Raw genomic sequence first — 19,252 nt, forward strand, 5'->3', positions numbered from 1 at the left:
AAGTGAAGATAAAGAATGTAGGTCAGTAAATTATAATTGGTCTCAATCCCAATTCATCTCTTATTGCTAAGTATATGGTTATAAATGTGTGTCAATATTGTTTAGAATAATAAAATATCTGGAAAGGAAAATGAAATTATATTCTAGGGGTTAGCAAACTTTTCCTGTAAAGGTTTAGATAGTTAAGTATTTCAGGTTTTTCAGATGTTATAGTCTCTGTCGTAACTACTCAACTCATGCCGCAGTGTAAAAGCAGTCACAGACAATCTGTGAACAAACAGTCATGGCTATGTTCCAACAAAACTTTTTTTTTATAAAAACAGGCATCAGGTCAAATCTGGCTTGTAGGCTGCAGTAACACAGCTACTGCAGCTTTAGCTCCCATTCACCTCTAGGCACTAATGTACTTACCAAAGCATTTGATTTCTCTATAAATGGCAGCAATTCACAAAAAGTGAAATAAAGATGTAATTTATTACTACTCCCAACAATTTAAGTTGAAGAAAAAAGTAAAAAGACAAATTCTTAAGTTTAAACTTAAGATAGTCACTCATAAATAAATACATGCCAATTCTAAAAGTTACATATACATAACAGCATTAAGAACTTGTATATTGTGAGAAACAACTGCAGAAAATTTAGCATTCTCTTTACCATTTTTTCTCCGGTATGGGACGAGGCACAGCATTGACACGACAAGGAAAGTTGGGCTGACCTGACAGATTTCGGCCCAGTATTGTACCAACAAGATTTAGAGGAAGGATAACAAAAAAACAGATGCAACAAACGGCCACCTGTAAATTAAATTAAAATGTGTATGATTACTCAGAGAACAATAACATTAATAAAAACAAACAAAAAGGACACAAAAATTTAAACAATCTGATCACAAAAGAAAATGTTTAAGTTCAATATGGGTTAAAATTGTGTAAGATATATACTAATAGAAATATATAAGGAGTGTGTTTTAAAACTATTAGAATTGAACTAACACAAGTTGCATTGTTTAACTATTGTAGGTGCCAATTTTCCCTATTCTCCCATACTGTCTCTGCTCTAGTCCTTTTTCCTCTCCTTTCACTTTTCAGTTGTCATACTTTTAACATATTCTCTATCTTTTATCATTATAACCAACTTATTCACTTGACTACACTTCACTGAGCTCCTAATATACACAAGGACCTTTACATATGTTATTTCCCTACTTTAAAGATGAAGAAAATGAGACTTAAAGAGGCTAAGTAACTTCTACAATCACACTGTAGGTGGCTGAACTAAGATTTCGATTCAGATCTGCCAGTTTCAGAGACCCTGCTCGTTTCCATTCCACACTGCCTGAGGATCTTAAAAACAGAAGACTATCACTGTTTATGTTTATATGTGTCTACTACAATAACATGAATATTTTTCTGCCAATCAGTAGTTCAAAGTATAAAGTGATTGGGAAGATCAAACAGAGATTCTAGAACCAAGTGGTCAGTTAGGAACGTATTTATTTTTGTGATTTTTTTTTCTTTATATAAATCTGAATACTCAAGGGGACACACTCAAGCTTTTTCCAGCCAGCCTCTGGTTAGGATATTTTTCACTCTGAACTTCTAAAAATGAAGTAGGACTGAATCACCTCTAAGATCTCTTTCAATAATACATTTGGAGGTTCTAATTTATCAAAAGTAAAAGTGAGAGAAAAGCTGAATGAAATTTGTGAAGAAATTGAGAAAAATGAAGTGTGGGGTAGAAAATCCACAGTGATTACATGAGAAGGAAAGAATCTATTTTGAAGCAACATGAGTGAAAACTCTGTATCTTCATTATATCCTTCTACGCGCTCATGTGTGTTTAAATAAGCCAAAGGGTATCAACATCTCCCTTCCAGATAAGACTTCTATAAATGTATGAGAGTTAGGAGAGTCCTGGAATTCCATTTTAAAGATCAGACTTAGGAACTCAAATCATTGGTGCCTCAGTTTAGACCTGTTAATAATATGAATTTTTGCTCATATAAATAGTATGTGAAACATAAAAATAAGCAGATATTTTAAAGACATTTTAACTATCAGAATATATTGTGATTTATACACATCTCATATTTTGAGGGTAAACTGTGTCTCAATGAGTCATTATTGATTATTAATTGCTTTCTTATTATTTTGATATCCTTACGTATATAAAACTCATAAATATTAACACATTGTAATAGAGACCTATGTATTTTCCCCTTAACTTACCAGAACTCTAATTTCAAGTAAGAATTGAAAAGAAGCTGGAGAAAACACTCCTATGTGGAATGACATGGTCTAGTAAAGTGGTTTTCAAACTGTTCCACAGAGCCCTCAGGTCCTGCTGAAGAGTTTCAGGAATTCCACAAGCATTTGATTTGAATATCCTTTTGAAAATAGTTTTTTTTTTTTTAATTTTAATCATAGTAAAAAACATACAGACTCAAATTAGTTCTACACCAAATATTAACAACTGGAGCTATCATAATTCGTTTTCATGTAAACCTCAGAGTAAACTCTCCTGCTATCTCTGTGTATGTACTTGGACTCCGTGTAGATGTGTCACTGATTAGGAAGGCTTGTAATGCTACACTGGTCTTTCATTCTCCCTCACCTCCCTGCACCTCCCGCCCCGACCCAATTCAGGCCTCCACATATTTTGCTCACTAAAAACTTAACTAGCAAATGCACTACAGCACATGCATGTCAAAAGCAATTAAGTGGCAGGTGAAGTGAGGGCATATCTTGCCTTATGTGCTCATTCAAAGCACAACAGTCAATAAAGGAACTTACAAACAGTCTCATCAAGACATTATCAACTGTTAAGCATTTTTTCCCATCTGACTTTTTTATACATGAAGGAAAAAAATTAGCAGTTTATTAAAAACTGTTAGTGACTGAACTGTGAAACCAATTTCCTACTCCTTTATGTCAAAGTTCTGGATTAGTTTACTTGAAGAATACTCTGAGATTGCAAGGCAAGCTGTTAAAAAAAAAAAAAAAAAGGTCACATGGAATTAAAATCATTTGTGAAATCAGGATTTTTCTCAATACTGATATTCAACCAAATAAATTGGTCATTGCAGAAGAATGTTATCCATACTCCTTGATATTAGATCTGCATTTATCACAACTTTATTGCTCTCATTAAATCTAAAATGTTAAAATACTGAATTTGTAAAATTTATTTATACTAATAGAATCATGCTTGTATCCGTTTTCTTTATTGGGTTTCTAAATTAAGCTTTCATTTAAAATGAAAGTTAGCAGCTAAGAGTTAAAAAAAAATGTAGTCTAATACACTGGTGAAAACCCTGGAACTCAAACTGTTAATATAGGGCACTCTCTAGAGCATCCTAGCCACTGCTCATGGACCAATGGAGAGTGAAAACAGTGAGGGGGAAAGGAAGGACTCACTCTAGGTTGAGGGTGTCCCATAGCTACAGTAAGAACAAGCTAGAAATAAGTACTGCTATCATTACTTAATAGCCCCAAAGATGTACCAACTGGTCAACTATTCTCAATCTCAGTCACAAACCAAGAATGTGACTATTGTTCTATCTTTGCTTCCAGACTGGCCTTTTAGGGAAATCTGTGGTATGAGTGGAATGGAAAGGGAAAACACAGCGTAAGATAGGCAATTTTGGAATGCCAAAGGATATAAATTCTACTTAGGGTGACAGACAGTAATTTGCTTACAGGTAATAAGGCAATTCTCAAAAAATATATCATCTTGTCAGCCATTATGTTTAGGAATCTCTTTGACACCTGCTCAGAGTAGACACTTTTTATTCTCCTTTTCTATCTTATACATTTTATGCCTTTATGTCTATATAAAAATTCTTTAGCTTCAATTTAAGCATTTCGACAATAATCAACCTAATAATCAGGACATTGCCAGTTCAAACACAAATGCTTGAAAGAAGCCTATATATTTTATTCCACATTCAACATGCTAATAAATAACTCCACATTCTGTTTCTTGAGCAACTTCAAAACTGTAATAGAAGAAACACTGATTGGAAGTTAAAAATTTATTCTATAAAGTTAGCAATATCCTAATACCAAAACCATTCAGTATTCCTTCATTCCAAACTAGAATGCAAATGAAGGCCACGCTATTTTAAGAGTCTGCTAAGCATCAACAGCCAGTCTTTTATACACCGTGTAAAGATCAATTTTATAAACCTCTGGCTCAGCATACAGTCTGATACTGTATTCTAATAATTAGTAATTACTAAATTATCCAAAGGCAAATTACAGAGAATATTAACATTTAAAACCCCATTTACAAAGTAGTAAAATTTACAATTTTAGTAAAATAGAGCAACTTTGAAATATCATTTTCACCACATCAAATTCAAATGTTTATGAGGAAGATTATAACAGAATCATAATTTTAATTTTTAAAGCACTATGAAAGTAATTAACTTAGCAGATCATCTTTAAGAAGTAACTTGACTCTCTATGATGCAAATGTTAGCTATCTTGATTATGATGGTGGTTTCACTGGTGTATATATACATCTATCAAAATTCATCAAAATGTACATCTGAAAAATGTGTAGTTTACTACAGGAACCATACCACAATAAAATTATTTTTTAATTAAAAAAAAAAAAAGGTAACTTGACTCCCTATATAAACTTTCTTATGCCCTAGAATGACTATGAGGCAAATTCCTTTCCAGTTTTGAATGTAATTAATTACTTTACCCTTTTCCTAACCATTCTCACTTTGGCTTGCAAAAAAATAAAATAAAATTTAAAAACTTTAAATTTTGAAGTAATTTTCAAAATATTCCTAACTAAAAAGTATTAAAGACTTAGTAAAGATGTATCTGCAATGGATCTCTGAAAAACCTAGACTGTAAAACAACAAAATCATCTGGAATTTATATGAAACTATTCAGTAACTTCCATATAATAGATAAAGACCCAAAACCAGATTAAAATTCAGGAGGAGATACAGGTTCCAGTTATATTTCTGCCATTAACTATCCATATGATCTTAGCCAAGTCATCTCCCTTTTCTGACAACAGTAACCACCCTGCAATTTGCATATGCGGGCGCGCGTGTGTGTGCACATTTGCACAAGTGTACATTAAGACTAAAGTCTACTCCAGGCCTAAAATTCTGTTTCTAGTAAAAATATAACAACAGGAAAAATCTGGAGACTGTGCGTTAACTCTGTAAAGCACCAGTATATCTGTGTTTTAGTTTTAATATACTCAAATAATCTAAAACATTTCAAAGTCTGTGATAATAGGTAAGATATGATAGGATTTTAGTATCTACAGCAACATATATTACTGATATTAATCTAAATGTTTTAATGAGGTTCTAAAAATAGTACAGTTACCAACATTAAAAAAAAGTTACAGAAAATCTTCACTTCCCACCCCTGCATTCACCCATCTTAAAACACCCAAGTTTCTCGTGTGTCGTCATTCTTCCTCTAAAATACACTTAACAGTTTCTCCCAACTCTGATAAAAAGTATAGTGTTCTCTCTCTTGTCTTTCTTTAAAGTCAGCCTTCATTGATTGACAGAATCAAGAAAAACTTTTCTTTACCTAACTTTCCAGGACTGCGAAGGGACTGGCTGCAACTTCAAAATAAGAGGTACTTTGGAGAGACAGCAGGCCTCATATTAGAACATTTGTACTTTCTCCGTTTAAAAGTAAGAACCAAGCAACTCACCATCGTTCCAAAAGGAATGGCTCTTGAAGCATGATAATAAATGGCTATAAAGTTGATGAAGAAAGCAGTGCCACACACCATAGCTGGGATAAGGAAGGCGCCGATAAACATCTGCTTTATCCATCTCCTTCCTGAAAGAAAACGGAAACTATAAAAATCAGAGACCTAGGTAGATAGACATATATTAATATTTAAAAGGTAGTCACTGAGTACCAAACTGTTGAATATTTTAACGTAAAGATCTTGAAATTTAACATCCTTATAACTGTTTCAAAACAATAGCTAATAAAGACTAGTCCAGCCATTCAAGTATATCTAATAGAAATGCAACTTTTGAAGTGAGTGTACTGGAAAAGAGCAATGAACTACAATATCCTGATGTTTTGTCCTGATTCTGTCACTGCTGTGAATGTTGGTTAACCACTCAATCTTTCTGGGCTACAAGCTGGCCTAGAAACGTGTTTTTAAACCGTTACTTGGAGTTCTGGCGCTTTTAGGAGGTGGCCCTAAAGTCACTAGTGAAGGAAGGGCCCAGGTCCCCAAGCCCTGCTTCAACCAGAACAAATCCATTTGCAACAGTTCTAAACACTGGAGTTTCATGTATACTCTCATTTAAAAAGAGGGTTACACTACTTAAAAAAAAAAAGTTAAAAAAGCCCATCGGTTAATAACGGTCCCTATACTCTTTCTCTAATTATTATTATAAACGTATATTTAAGTTCATTTCTATGTTTCAAAAGGAAAAAAACAAAAGAATGTGTTTCATGAGCTTTCTCTCAACAATCATGGTTTACTATTTCTTTGAACCTCTTTATATTGCCAAAATTCTATACAGAGAGCATCTATTACTTACATAATCCAAAAAAGGAATTTCTAAACTATACAATCAAAAATTTTAAATCATGTTCATTATGATGAGAAGCACAACAAGGAGCTATCTTTCTAATATAGCAGAGTGCACAAGCAAGTACACCTCTGGGGAAGCATCTCCATACTCCTTAGGAATAGAATATAAAGATTTAACACGGAATCACTATTAAAATTGAGTCCCACAATCTTAAGCAATAGAGACCCAAACAGAAGGTGCTCTAGGAAAAACAAGCCATACCGTAATACTTGTTTTCTTTTATATAAGTTCCTTTAAACATCTGTCTCTTAGAATTAACTACCTCAGATCTTGACATTCCTCCAGAAAAACTCCTTGATTCTGAACTTTCACCTCTATTTAATTTCATTCTCAGGTAAGTTTCAAGAATCCCTCTTTTCTAAACTAATATTCAGCATCTGAACAACACAAAAAGGGTAACAGCTAATTAAAGTTATTATTTCTCCTATTCCAACTCTTTCCTAACATTCTCTTTTCCTGCACTTTTCATTATCTTCTCAGATTCAGACACATATTAATAAATTCTACATTCAACTCTCTTTCTCCCCTTCCCTCCAACAGTCAAAAAGAAGCCCACGCATATTCCACTGGCTATAATCATTAGCCAAGGCGTAGCACTGTTGTGCTTCCTACTCCTCCCCCACACCTTGGAGACTCTGCTCAAGTTCCACTCCACCCTGGCTTTAAACTGGGTCTGGAGCATTATCCAGTGCACTGAGGACAGCGTGAAGATCTTGAGCTTCATTGTAGTCCAAATCCTGAAAAGAACTCTGAAAAACTCTTGATTCTCTGGGTTCACCTCTATATTAACCTGATTTTCATGGATCGCTTAGACAAAATATCAGGACATGATCACACCTCCTTAGTGCTTGTCAATCAGTCAATTAGGTTATACTTGGTATGATTTGATACTTCTAGGTTTAAGTTTGAATTCTATCAACTTTCAAGAATAAGTATAGTAAAGTTTTGCTTGGTGTTCTTAACTTGCAATTGAACCAAAAGCAAATTTATGTTCAAGTATGAATAAATTTCCCGTTTTGCACAGTCTGTTTCTTCTGTGGAGACTTTTCTGGAGGTCATAAACTGTAAAATTCTTAGCCTAACTAATTTTCAAGTCAAATTCAAAGTAGGAGTTAACCTTAGGCATCCTTATTTCCTTAGGATGGTAGACCTGCATAGTAAGACTCATTTCCCCTATCTAGAGGTTAAACATATAGAGAATGAACAGCTACCTAAAACAACATCAGGAATCCGAAATAATACTCCTTCAGGCAATCCAAAGAACTATTTCTGCTGAGGCACAGACCACGTTAAGTCTAGTAAAATCAATAAAAAAAAAAAAAAAACCCATGGTAAACCAGGATATCCTGGGGGAGTTTTAAATGATCCTATGCTCAGAGCTCCTGGAGCCTAGCTCCTGTATGACAGTCATATTAAAAGAAGGCAGGATCCCCTAATTGCTTAGGATGGACTGGGAAATCACATTAGGAATTCTCTATCCTTAGGAATATAATTTTAAGGTCTTTCAACACCCTTCATTCCTAAACTGAAACATGCAAATCTACTACTTTTAGCACTTTCCTCTGACCTCAAACAATTATAGGAAAATCAAAGGAATTTAAAAGACCTTGAATGCCATCATAGAAAGAAATTCTAAGGAGCAGTACCCTCATATTACCCATGAATATCCTATCATTTCCAGGTCACAACAGAAAAGAAGCAAAGGAGTGTTTAAGATGAAGCTCTCTTAGCAAAAGACTGTGACAGAATAACAGAAATCTTTGTGAAGGGTCCCCTGATAAGTATTTAAGACTCAACAGAAATAAACAGCTTTCCTTCCTATTTTCCTTCCACTGTCCAGACATTTATCCATAAACTGTGAAACATGCCCTTATATTCAGCTATAAACTGATACTCTATGTGGAAGCCCCCTGTGGAGCACATCTAGGGAACTAGGGACCTCAAAACAAAATAATACAAATAATTTAAATATACTCTCTCCTATATGTTCCTCAGGGCTAGCTTCACAGTGGACAATGGAGATAATCTATTAATTATTCATAATTTTAGGAAATAAAATATAAGGATTCCATAAAAGCAAGATAGAACACATAACAGGTTCAGTGGAGACTGTGAAATGGGATAACAAAGGATTTTATGATGTTGTACTGCCCACTTTAAATTCGATATACCTCACAATAAAACATTAACATCCACAATTAAAAATACAAAGTGACAACTCATAAGTTACCTCCTTGTCTAGCATACAGACTTCCTCCAAAATAACCATTCACTGGAGATGTAGCAGCATAGACAAATATGGCTGTACTAAGCATTGATCCTCTCCTAAAATGGAAAGACAACATATATGATAAATTAAAACCAACAATTTAAAGAAAATAGCATACAGTCTATCACATTAACTTCAGTTTAATTTCAAAGATAAATTAAACAGGAACACAAAAATATCTCCCTAAACTGCAAAGGATCCAAAAGGTTTCCTAGGGAATGACTTTCTAGTTAAAACTGCACTTAAATGATAACAGGCTGATACTAATTTTTTTTTATTTGAAGTTAAGTTTCATAATATATTCTAAACAAATATTTCACATTTCTTTGGCAAAAATATTAGAAGCTGGCACTAAAACCGTTTTGCAGTCTGTGAACCAATCACATCATATGGAAAAGGATATTCATGTTAAGAAAAATAATTAGAATATTCCTCCTTATAATTTAACTGCTTATGATTTTTGTCTGATGATAGAAATAAAATGGGAAGTACTATAATCTTTCTAATATTAGTGCTATTACTTTAAATAGTATAATATTTAGACTTTTTCTATTTAGTTTCCCTTCTACTGTTTAAAATGTTTTTACAACTCACAGTGAAAAAGAATATGAAAATGAATATATATATTCATGTATGACTGAAAAATTGTGCTGTACACCAGAAATTGACACAACATTGTAAACTGACTATAACTCAAAAAAAATAGTAAATAAGTAAATAAACAATAAAATGCTTTTACAAATCCATAGGTTCACAAATTAACATTAATTCAGATCAACAATTTCTAATCTCCTCTTCCAATAACAATATCTATGCAATTCAGATCAACCTTCCTATTGAATAAAATTGGACGGTACTTTAAATGTCTAATTGCAAAGAGAAATATTAAAATGATAAAATGACAGCGTCATTTGCCATAATACAGAAATGTCATTAACTCACTAAAAATAAAGACCATTTCTGAAACTCACCACAACTAGGAAGGTAAAAGTCTGTGGATAGAACATATAACCTTGTCAGTCTGACCTAAAGAATACTCTTTTAAAGAGAATTTAAAAGAATATGACACTAATACATGCACTGGAAGGATATTCAATTTTCATAAATTAACTACCTTCTGGATAATAATTATTATTATATTTCATCATCCATCCATGCAGAATACAAAGGCATCATAGAGCCCTGAAACATGTAGCACTCTTCTGGTCAAACACCTATGTTCAATCTCTTAATGTAGATACATAATAGTTAAAACATTGCACCATTTAATTACATCAATATATAGCTAAATGCAAATGTGGCAGCAAAATAAAAATTTATCTTTCCCATGTTTAAAAGTTAATCAGTTTTAAAAACCAAATCTGTTTTTTCAAGAATCCAATTAAACACTGAAAATACTAACTTATTTCTTCCAGAATATTATTAAGAAATTGACCCATTCTGTTTATAACTGAGTGTATGAAGGTTGACACAGACATTGACAGAGTTCAAAAAGGTTGCTCCAGTGACTGAAAGTCCAAAATGACTACCAGGGAGTTAAGTCTGTATCCCCCAGAACCATTGCCACTAAATGGAAGTATGAGTATCAGTCACAGTTGTAAAAATCAAACACACTCTTGTACTTCTTAGTTCATAAATATTCTATGGGCATTTTCCACCCCAAATAGACCATTTTCATCTACACTGAAAAACCTGCTTAAGTAGGGAACTTTTGTCCTTGTTCATCTCTCCAAGATTAGGGGCAAGGGTTGGGGCACATCTAAGGAGCTGCTTCACCTGCACTTGACATCTCACCACTCCCCACCAGAAGTTTCAGCGTAGCAGCTGCATTTTACCACACTTATTCATGCCTTCTCAAACACCACGCCTTCTCAGGGGTTAGTATCACACTAATTGGTGTCCACATTGATGCTGATCCTTTGCCCACCTAAATATTTTTTTCCCCTGATTGAGGGGAAAGTAATTCTGAGGTAAAATAATTTTCACCTGTCACATTATCTGATTTTTATCCTTTAGAATCCTTTAGATTCCTACTCTACAGTGAGTCTTACAAATTTCTGTGCAAGTTTTTTCATTTTCTCACTGCTTTGTATTTTTATTACCTCTATTTTCATTTCCACAGCATAGAAAATTAAAAGACAAGTTCTGAAGTAAAAGTGCTAGGCTCAAATCCCAGCTTATTAACACCCCTTACTAATAGCTGTGTGATCTCAGTCAAATATTTAACCTCCCTGAGCTTACTCTGCTCATCTGTGGGGTGGATATAATAGTCCCTTCACTGGGCTGATGTGAGAACTAAAGGAGTTAATAAGCATAAAGCTCCTAATATGGAACCTCAATAATGTTAGTCTCTTTTAATATCATCATAATTCTCACAGCTGAAGTACATATCATGTAAGTGATTAAGTATGTTCACTTCAAATAAGCATGACAGAATAACCATCGATAATGACAGACTAAAATAACAATGCATGACGTGCCTCCTAATACAACTATTATGCAATTTAGTATTTCTAAAAGCTGAAGGCCTGTAAGCAGAACAGTTTCTGCATTAAAAAATGAACTGCCAACATTGTAACACTAACATTTGAGAAGGAACAAAGCAAAAACTTGGATTCCAGGAGACGTTACCCACTACTAACTAATAAGACTGTGACTATACAGTCAGTGTCAATTTCACAGTGAACTTAATCTAGTATTTAATGTAAAGCATGACTTCCTGGAAGATTTGAAATGCTCTTCCTGAATTTGGGATTTAGTTCATCCGAAAGATATTATATCCTAAAATATGAACTATCCGCCAGAATAGTGCAGTTTATGTTTTGGTCAACTGTTTTACAGTTTACATGGTAAACAAATTGCAAAGGTTATATTAAAGAAATACAACAGAAACTACAGAGAAATAATTTTGTTGATTAATACACATTCATTTCAGTTCAACAAGCATTGACAGAGTAGCTTCCATACACACAGTTCTTTAGGTACTTTGAGAATTCAAAGGTAAGACCCAGTCTTTGTTCTCAAGGAGCTTACTGTCTAGTGGAAGAAACAGCAATTTAGTACAGTGAAATATTTAATATTAAACTAAAGAGTCATTCTTTCAACAACAATTTAATGGTTGTCTACCAAACACCAGGCATAATAAGAAAGAACGCATAAACCAAAATAGAGGTATGAAATGTAACTGGAGACAAGAATCATTCTGACCAAGAACTTCATGGGGCAGCATCCGAAGGGCCTGAATTAGAACTCCTGCCCCTCAGCCTCAGAGGTTTGCTTTGTTAAGGTTGTGGTTTTCTGAGCACAAGGTTATATATAGGACCACTGAACAGTGACTTGAGATCTTTGTGAATGTACCACTTTTCCTACAACCTGAAGACCTCATATCAAGAATTTCTTACAACTGGTTTTGTCCTCAAAGAAAAAATGTACCAGAAACCATGTAAAGATAGGATAAGAAGTCATCCAATTTATTCTCTAACCTCACGTGCCTTTTCCATCACTCTTTTTACTGTTATTTTTAATGCTTTCTTCTGTTCTGCAGAGTCTCCAAGTTTTGGAGGTAAATATGAAGTATTAATTCAGTAACTGTATAATCTTTATGCTTCTTATGAAGATCTAATTGGATCTTTAGCTTTCAAAAAAGTGCCTATTCACTTTGTCAAACAGCTCTGAACTATAAGTAACTCTGCTCATACCTCTAATGGAATATAACCTTTATAGTCAAACAATATGTTCAGTAAGGCTAGTAATGTTAGGATATAACAGAAAAAACATACTTATAGCTGAAGATTACTGCTCACTATGTAATTTTCAATAATGGCATTTATGCTATTTAAATTCTAAGGTAATTGAAATAAGAAAATATTTAATTATGATTGACTTAAAAGGTTCCAATGATTAAAACTACTCAAAAACAATAAAAAAGTAATGAAGTTAAGATATGAACTTACTCTGTATATAAATCTTCTATCATTGCAACAATAATAACAATGAGGGACACAGCAAATATCTGACATCCAGAACCAATGAGAGAGGAGAATATCAGTGGGTGACTTGATGGTCTAAATACATCTCCATGCACCTGCTTCCATCCATACTCATCTCCTAGGTCTCTATCCTATACACAGATATATGTAGAAAGAAAATACAATAATTCAGAATGAAATTAAAATACATAAAGTAGGTAAAAAACTACAATTACAGTTATAGGGAGTTCCCTCCCTCCAAATTTACAGCTATTTAGAGGGTTTCAAAATATCAAGACATTTCAAATTTAAAAGAATCATTGCCCTAATAACTTATAATGTTAAAGTATTGTGGTATTATTGAGGCTCAGGAAGGTGGCTCCTTGTTGTACCCAGAGAATCTCAAAGAATGGAAAAGGAAAAGGTCTAGGAGCAAAAAAGAAACGGTCAAACTGGAAGACAAGCACACTGGCTCTCTGAACATTCCTTTCAGGCATTATTCTTGCCATTTACGCCATGACCATGGCTCATATATGACCAGGGGTCAGGTGGAGAGCAAAAGAGAGAAGACTGAAACCTGAACTAGATGCCCTAACAATGCAGAAACATCCTTCACAGCCTAGAATCTAAAAACATATACAGGGAATGTATCAAACAGTGAAATATTATTTGACTGCTTAGAGCATTTTTAAAACAGAGTCAATTTTGCCTTTTTAACCTGAGTAAGCAAGTATCCTACACCAGTGTTTAAGAAATATGAGTTCGTCAAGATAATCTGGGTGTTTTGTTTTGTTTGGGTAGAGAGGGGGTCCCTGATCAGATATGTTTGAGAGGTATCAAATATTTTATCTACCCTCTGATATTTCACAACACATTAGCATATTAAAATTTTAATTTCTTTAACTATTTTCCAAACTTATTTAATGATGGCACATATCTACAAAGAACAGCCATTAACATTCTACAAAACACTCTGGCTCACTTACAACATTGTTCTATAATTTAGTAAAGGAAGTCAGAAAACAAACCAGCCCTTTGAACCTACTGAACTAAATGTAAATTAATCCCTCCACTCACTCTCTTAATTTTAGGCAATATTTTACAGTATTAAAAAGATACCAATACAGGTCTACAACCTCCTAGCTGCAATTCTGAAATCAAAAGCTCTGAAAAGTGAACATTTGTTTTACAAGTTTGACATATCCTTATTTGGTGGCAAATCCTGGAGTGAAGTAACAAGAGATAATTTTTACTATTTATTTATCCCACTTAGGGTGAACATTCATATGTTTTGCTGAAAAAACATTAATATATTTGACTAATAGGACATGTACTCAGGGCATGTAAAAAATATATTTGATTAGAGACCCCTTAGGGAGATTTATACCTTTCTAAAACCTGAAAATTCTGAATTCTAAAACTTACCTGTCCTCAAGATTATCGACTCACTTCCAATGTTCAAAATGATTGTTTTTATAAATACAATGTAAAATGTTTGCTTACCATGTCATCCATTTCTTCTTCTTTACTATATCGAGCATAATCTTTTCTTAAAGTTCTCATTAAAATCATTGAAACTAAGCCCACCAAGAAGATAACCATCATGAAGGAGTTGAAAATTGAGAACCAGTGAATCTAACATAAGAGAAAATAAAATATTACCAACATGAAATACCAGTCACAAAATTCATAGGCTTCATGATGACAGTGTGATGTTAATGCAAAAAAAACAGAAGTCTTCTAAAACTTTTAAATGAAAATCCAAAATTAAGACACACTGGGGAACAGTAATCAGAGATTGACTTTCTTTATAGTAAGCTTCAGATGCATGAAAAATGATAGTTTAAACTGATTTTCACAATCAAATTTATTGTACAAATAAAGTACAATTTGGCCACACAAAATATGCTGTTTAGCATTACAGAGAAAGAACATAGGTTTTAAAATCAAACAGGCCTTGGTTTTAACACAGGTTCTGCCAATTTCTAGCTATATGACCCCAGTTTTCTTATATCAAAAATGAAGGAAATAATACTATCTTGTAAGTGATTTGTATGGTTTAGTAACATATATAAAACATATGGGCACTATGCATGGCACAGAGCTGTAACTGCTCAATAAACATTAGTTTCCTTCCCTCTAACTGAGCAACAACCTGAAAACCTCCTTGAAATACCAAGACTAACCCATCAGAGTCAGCTGCCATGGACTTAGGCCACCTTCCTGAATGATTTGCTTCACTGCTTACATTCCATCCTCTCCACCGTGTCACCGTCATCACCATGATTTGAAGAGTGACTCCTCTCCAAATCAGCTATCCAGGTACAGAGAACACTGAGGTACCCCTCAGTTTCTCAATGTCCCCAAGGCTCTTGACTTTGATTTCACCCACACATTTGTCACAAAATTATGTCCAGATTCAGTGCATCTGACTTCAACTACGTCTGTGGCACTGTCCAGCAATTCCTTTATATTTTAATTTCCAAAATTTCCTTAAGGAAAGCTCCAAAAGTCTTCTCAATTTCATTTACTTTTCTGCATTTATTCTCCTAGCCTTTCATTCCTCTGTCAATCTCCCAGAAGGTGTTTCTCCTCTTAAGTCAATCTCCCCACTAGGCTCTAGTCCTTTCACTCCTTGAGGTATTTCTCCCCCTCTCATTTTGTACCCCCAGCCTTACATCTTTCTCCAACATCAGCCATCTCCAAAAGTCCCTAGTAGATACTTACAACAGTATTACTCCCCAGGTTGTTATGGGATGTAAACAAGATAATAAATGTAAGGCAGACAGCATAATGTCTGGCACATAATAAAACACTGAAAAAATTTTAAAGTTGTCATCACCATTAACTTTTAAAGTGTTTGCTTGATCTCACAAAAGCAAAAGGATCAAAACAGGAAAACAAGTTACCTTGAGAAGATATTTAAATTGAAAAAAGGTAATTAAATTAAACCTACATTTTTAAAATAAAATGCATTTTATATATATTTACAAAATAATACAGAACTGTGAAAAAACTTAGATAATAATAGTATAGAAGAAAAAATACTTCTATTTCACTATTTTTATATACTTCCTTCCAGTCATCTTCTCTACTTCTCTACATCTCAGACACTTTTACATAATTGTGTTCATAATGTAGAAAATGTGTTTCATTTTTCTCCTAGTGTTTTAGAATAAATATTTGCAACACTATATAAAAAAATAAAGTGTCTGCATGATCTTTTGTCCCCTCATTCTCAATCTTCTTACCTCTCTCCTTCCAATGCTGGTATCTTTCAAACAAGGAGACATGCCCTGCTTCTTCCCTTACTTACTCTTAAACACAAATACGATCTCACTTTGCCCCACAAAATTTCTCTCCAAGGCCTGCAATGAATTTCCAAACTGACTCGGTCATCAATTACGTGCCTGCTCCTCGCTCTCCGTGCCACTCTCCTTCACTGCTGCTTCCCTCTTTCATCCTCAACACCTGCTCGCCCCACCGTCTGAACTTTCCCTAAAGCTCCAGTCCTGGTACTCGCTATGACTTCTTCAGGCTCTCAGAACTTTTAACTAGCGCCACTGATGATGGTAACACCTTGTGCCCCCGACCTCCAACCCTTCCCAAGTCTCTAGCCCTCTCATTCATGTTTCAGACCTTTGCTCAGGATGATCATTTCCACCTGAATGTCTTTCTGGACTTTCAGACGTAGGCTGCCCGAAAGTAAACTCACACTTTTCTGCCTCACGTAGAACACTTCTGATTTCTAACATCTGCTAATGGTACAAACATTTAGCTTTGAAAATTTAGAATTACCTCTGGCTCTTCCTTCTCCTTAATCCTTCCTAGGTAATAATTATGGAACTTTTATTTTCCTTCAAAATGTCTCTAGTATCTCTCCCTCCCTCTCCGTTCCTGTGCCGTCACCTCACACCTGAGAGCTCTAATGGCCTCCTAGTTGGCCTTCTTTAGTTTTGGTCTCTCCCCTTCCTTTCAATCTATCCTGTAAAAACTTACCCAGCAATTCTTTCTGAAATATCATGTTCATATACCACTTCTTTAGTCTAAAACTTACAGCAACCTTCCCTATTTTCTCACACATCAAATCTAAACTATCTTCCCTAACACTCTGTACCCCTTACCCCTGTAAGACGGCCACCTCACCTTATTTAGCCGACCTTTCCACTCTTTCTTATATTCCAATCAGGCCTACCCTTCCTCACTGACCCAGAAGTACAGCTGACTCACTTCTACTTTTGTATCCTTCTCCTTATTTCTGCTCACATGGGATCTACTTCTATCCACCTTTGTAAAGTCCACCTGTGGTTTAAAGCCCAATTCTAAAAATTCTCCTCCATAAAATCTCTCATCTACATATTCTAATTATTCAAGGATATATTCCTGCTCTAAACTTCTACAGATACATATAGAATATTTAACATGAGGGATATGCTGTCATGTACAATTAGGACAGATTTTAACTCAGGCTAACATGCTGAGTAGGTACACTAGGGTGAAGGGAAGTCCTGGCTCCGCTACCCACCCTGAGGTTTCAGGCAAATGAGAAACTATGCCTCTCCCTGAAAAACAGGAGGCAGTCAATTACCTCTGCCTCTTCATAAGATTACTTCTTCCTTCATTCAACAATTTATTTATTGTACCTACTGAAATTATAAAGGAAATAATGAATGCATTATATTTAGAAATATTTGCAAAACCGGGTTAAATAAATTTAAATTTATCACAGAAGTATCATTTAAGACTTATAAAAGCAGTCTGTAGTAATAGGCTTTTCTAAAAATTTGACTTTGTTTCTACCCTGGGAAATTAATGACCCAGAAAAGGACAAGAAAGAAAAATATATATATATATGACTCATGTCTTTTTTCAATTTATCAAATTTTTGAAAAGTTTTATAGTTACTATTTAGTAATAGGAAAGACCCAAAATGTTAAAATTTCTAGCAAAGCTCTCTGCTATTTTCTAAGATATAAACTTTAATACATATAACGTACTACTAATAACCTGACATTTTATAATATTCCTTTTTCCACCAAAATTATAAAATGCTGAATGATTCTAAAATTATTAACCAAGGGAAATATTCTTAAAAAGAATACAGAACTCAGTTGTCACAGAGGGGTTACTAGCCCTACGAACTGCTGACTCCAGCACCCCCTAGTGTTGCTAATCCTAAAGCAGCACCCCAGGTTAGTCATAGATTTTAGAACAGTGGAGATAACGTGCCACCTCTTCCTGGAAACACTGAACCAGGTGCTTTATAAACTCTGTCAACTGGAATTTCACAACAACTCTGCAAGGTAGTACAATCCCTGCTTCACTACTAAGGGGAAGCTAACGAACAGAGTCATCCGACCAAGGTTATAGTCAGAGGTAGAGACAGTTTGTATTCAGCTCAAGTTCCTAGGCCTGTGCTTGCAGCCATGTATTAGAAACAACCCCAGCACTTGTACAGCAGATCCCATCCCCTCCTGCCTACCTAAGGAAAATGCTTCAGTAATTTTCCCATCTCCTGCATCATCAGTTTTGCCCTCTCTACTGAACCCCATCAACATACAAGTATGTTTTTCTTATATATCCAAAAAACAAAAAAAACAAAATCAAAAACCACCCTCCTGACTCCATCTTTCTTACCGGCTAAACAACTGTTTCTGTGCTCCCTTTAGGAGCCAAGCTTGCTGCCTCCAATTCCTCTCCTTCCATTCTCTCTTCCAGTTCTGCTCAGATTGCGCCCCACCAGTACACCAAAACTGATCTTTGTCAAGCTCACTAATGACTCTAGATGAATTAACAGTCACATTCAGTACTCACCTTACTTGATCCAATTGTTGTTGTTGATCAGCAGAAATTTAGAACTAATCTTTCTCTCCTCCACACCAGACTCTTCTCTTGGCTTCCAGGATATCATACAATCTTCTTTTCCCCTCATACCTTACCAGTATCTCCTCAGAGCTCTTAGCTAGTTTTTCCTTTCCTCCCTAAACTTATACTTCTGCACCCCAGGGCTCAGTCCTTAGTCCTCTTCTATTTCTACACACTCTTCCTTGGTAATTGTAGCCAGTCTCATTGCTTGAAAAACCATTTATATGCTAATAGATCTAAAATTTATAACTCTAGCCCAGGCCTTTCTCCTGAACTCCAGATTGATATATCCAACTAGCTGGTCAGCATCTCCATTCAGATGTCTTATAGACACTTCAAAACTAACATGTCCCAAACTGCACTCTGATCTTCTCCAAATCTCCAAATACAGCTTTTCTGCCCTACTGATGGCAGCTCCACTCTAACAGGTGCTCAGGCCAAAAACTCTGGAGTTTTTCTCAAACCTTCTTTATCTTTCTATCCATCAGGAAATCTTGCTGGCTCTACCTCCAAAATGTATTCACAACCTGGCACCTTCTCACC

The 19,252-nt window shown here is 34.7% G+C and overlaps 1 protein-coding gene across 2 annotated transcripts in view; it reads right to left on the reverse strand.

The window, feature by feature from the left end:
* TM9SF3 (transmembrane 9 superfamily member 3) overlaps positions 1–19,252 on the reverse strand; it is a 55,768-nt gene that overhangs the window by 13,089 nt on the left and 23,427 nt on the right. For both annotated transcript variants that reach the window (XM_064488304.1, XM_064488306.1), the window contains exons 6-10: positions 14,348–14,479; positions 12,830–12,996; positions 8,838–8,932; positions 5,701–5,831; positions 655–794 (exon numbers count right to left, since the gene is read on the reverse strand). In XM_064488304.1, the coding sequence (XP_064344374.1) occupies positions 655–794; positions 5,701–5,831; positions 8,838–8,932; positions 12,830–12,996; positions 14,348–14,479 (665 nt within the window). The remainder of the gene's footprint in view (positions 1–654; positions 795–5,700; positions 5,832–8,837; positions 8,933–12,829; positions 12,997–14,347; positions 14,480–19,252) is intronic.

This window comes from Camelus dromedarius, chromosome 8, assembly GCF_036321535.1.
Source record: "Camelus dromedarius isolate mCamDro1 chromosome 8, mCamDro1.pat, whole genome shotgun sequence".
Lineage (NCBI taxonomy): Eukaryota > Metazoa > Chordata > Mammalia > Artiodactyla > Camelidae > Camelus > Camelus dromedarius.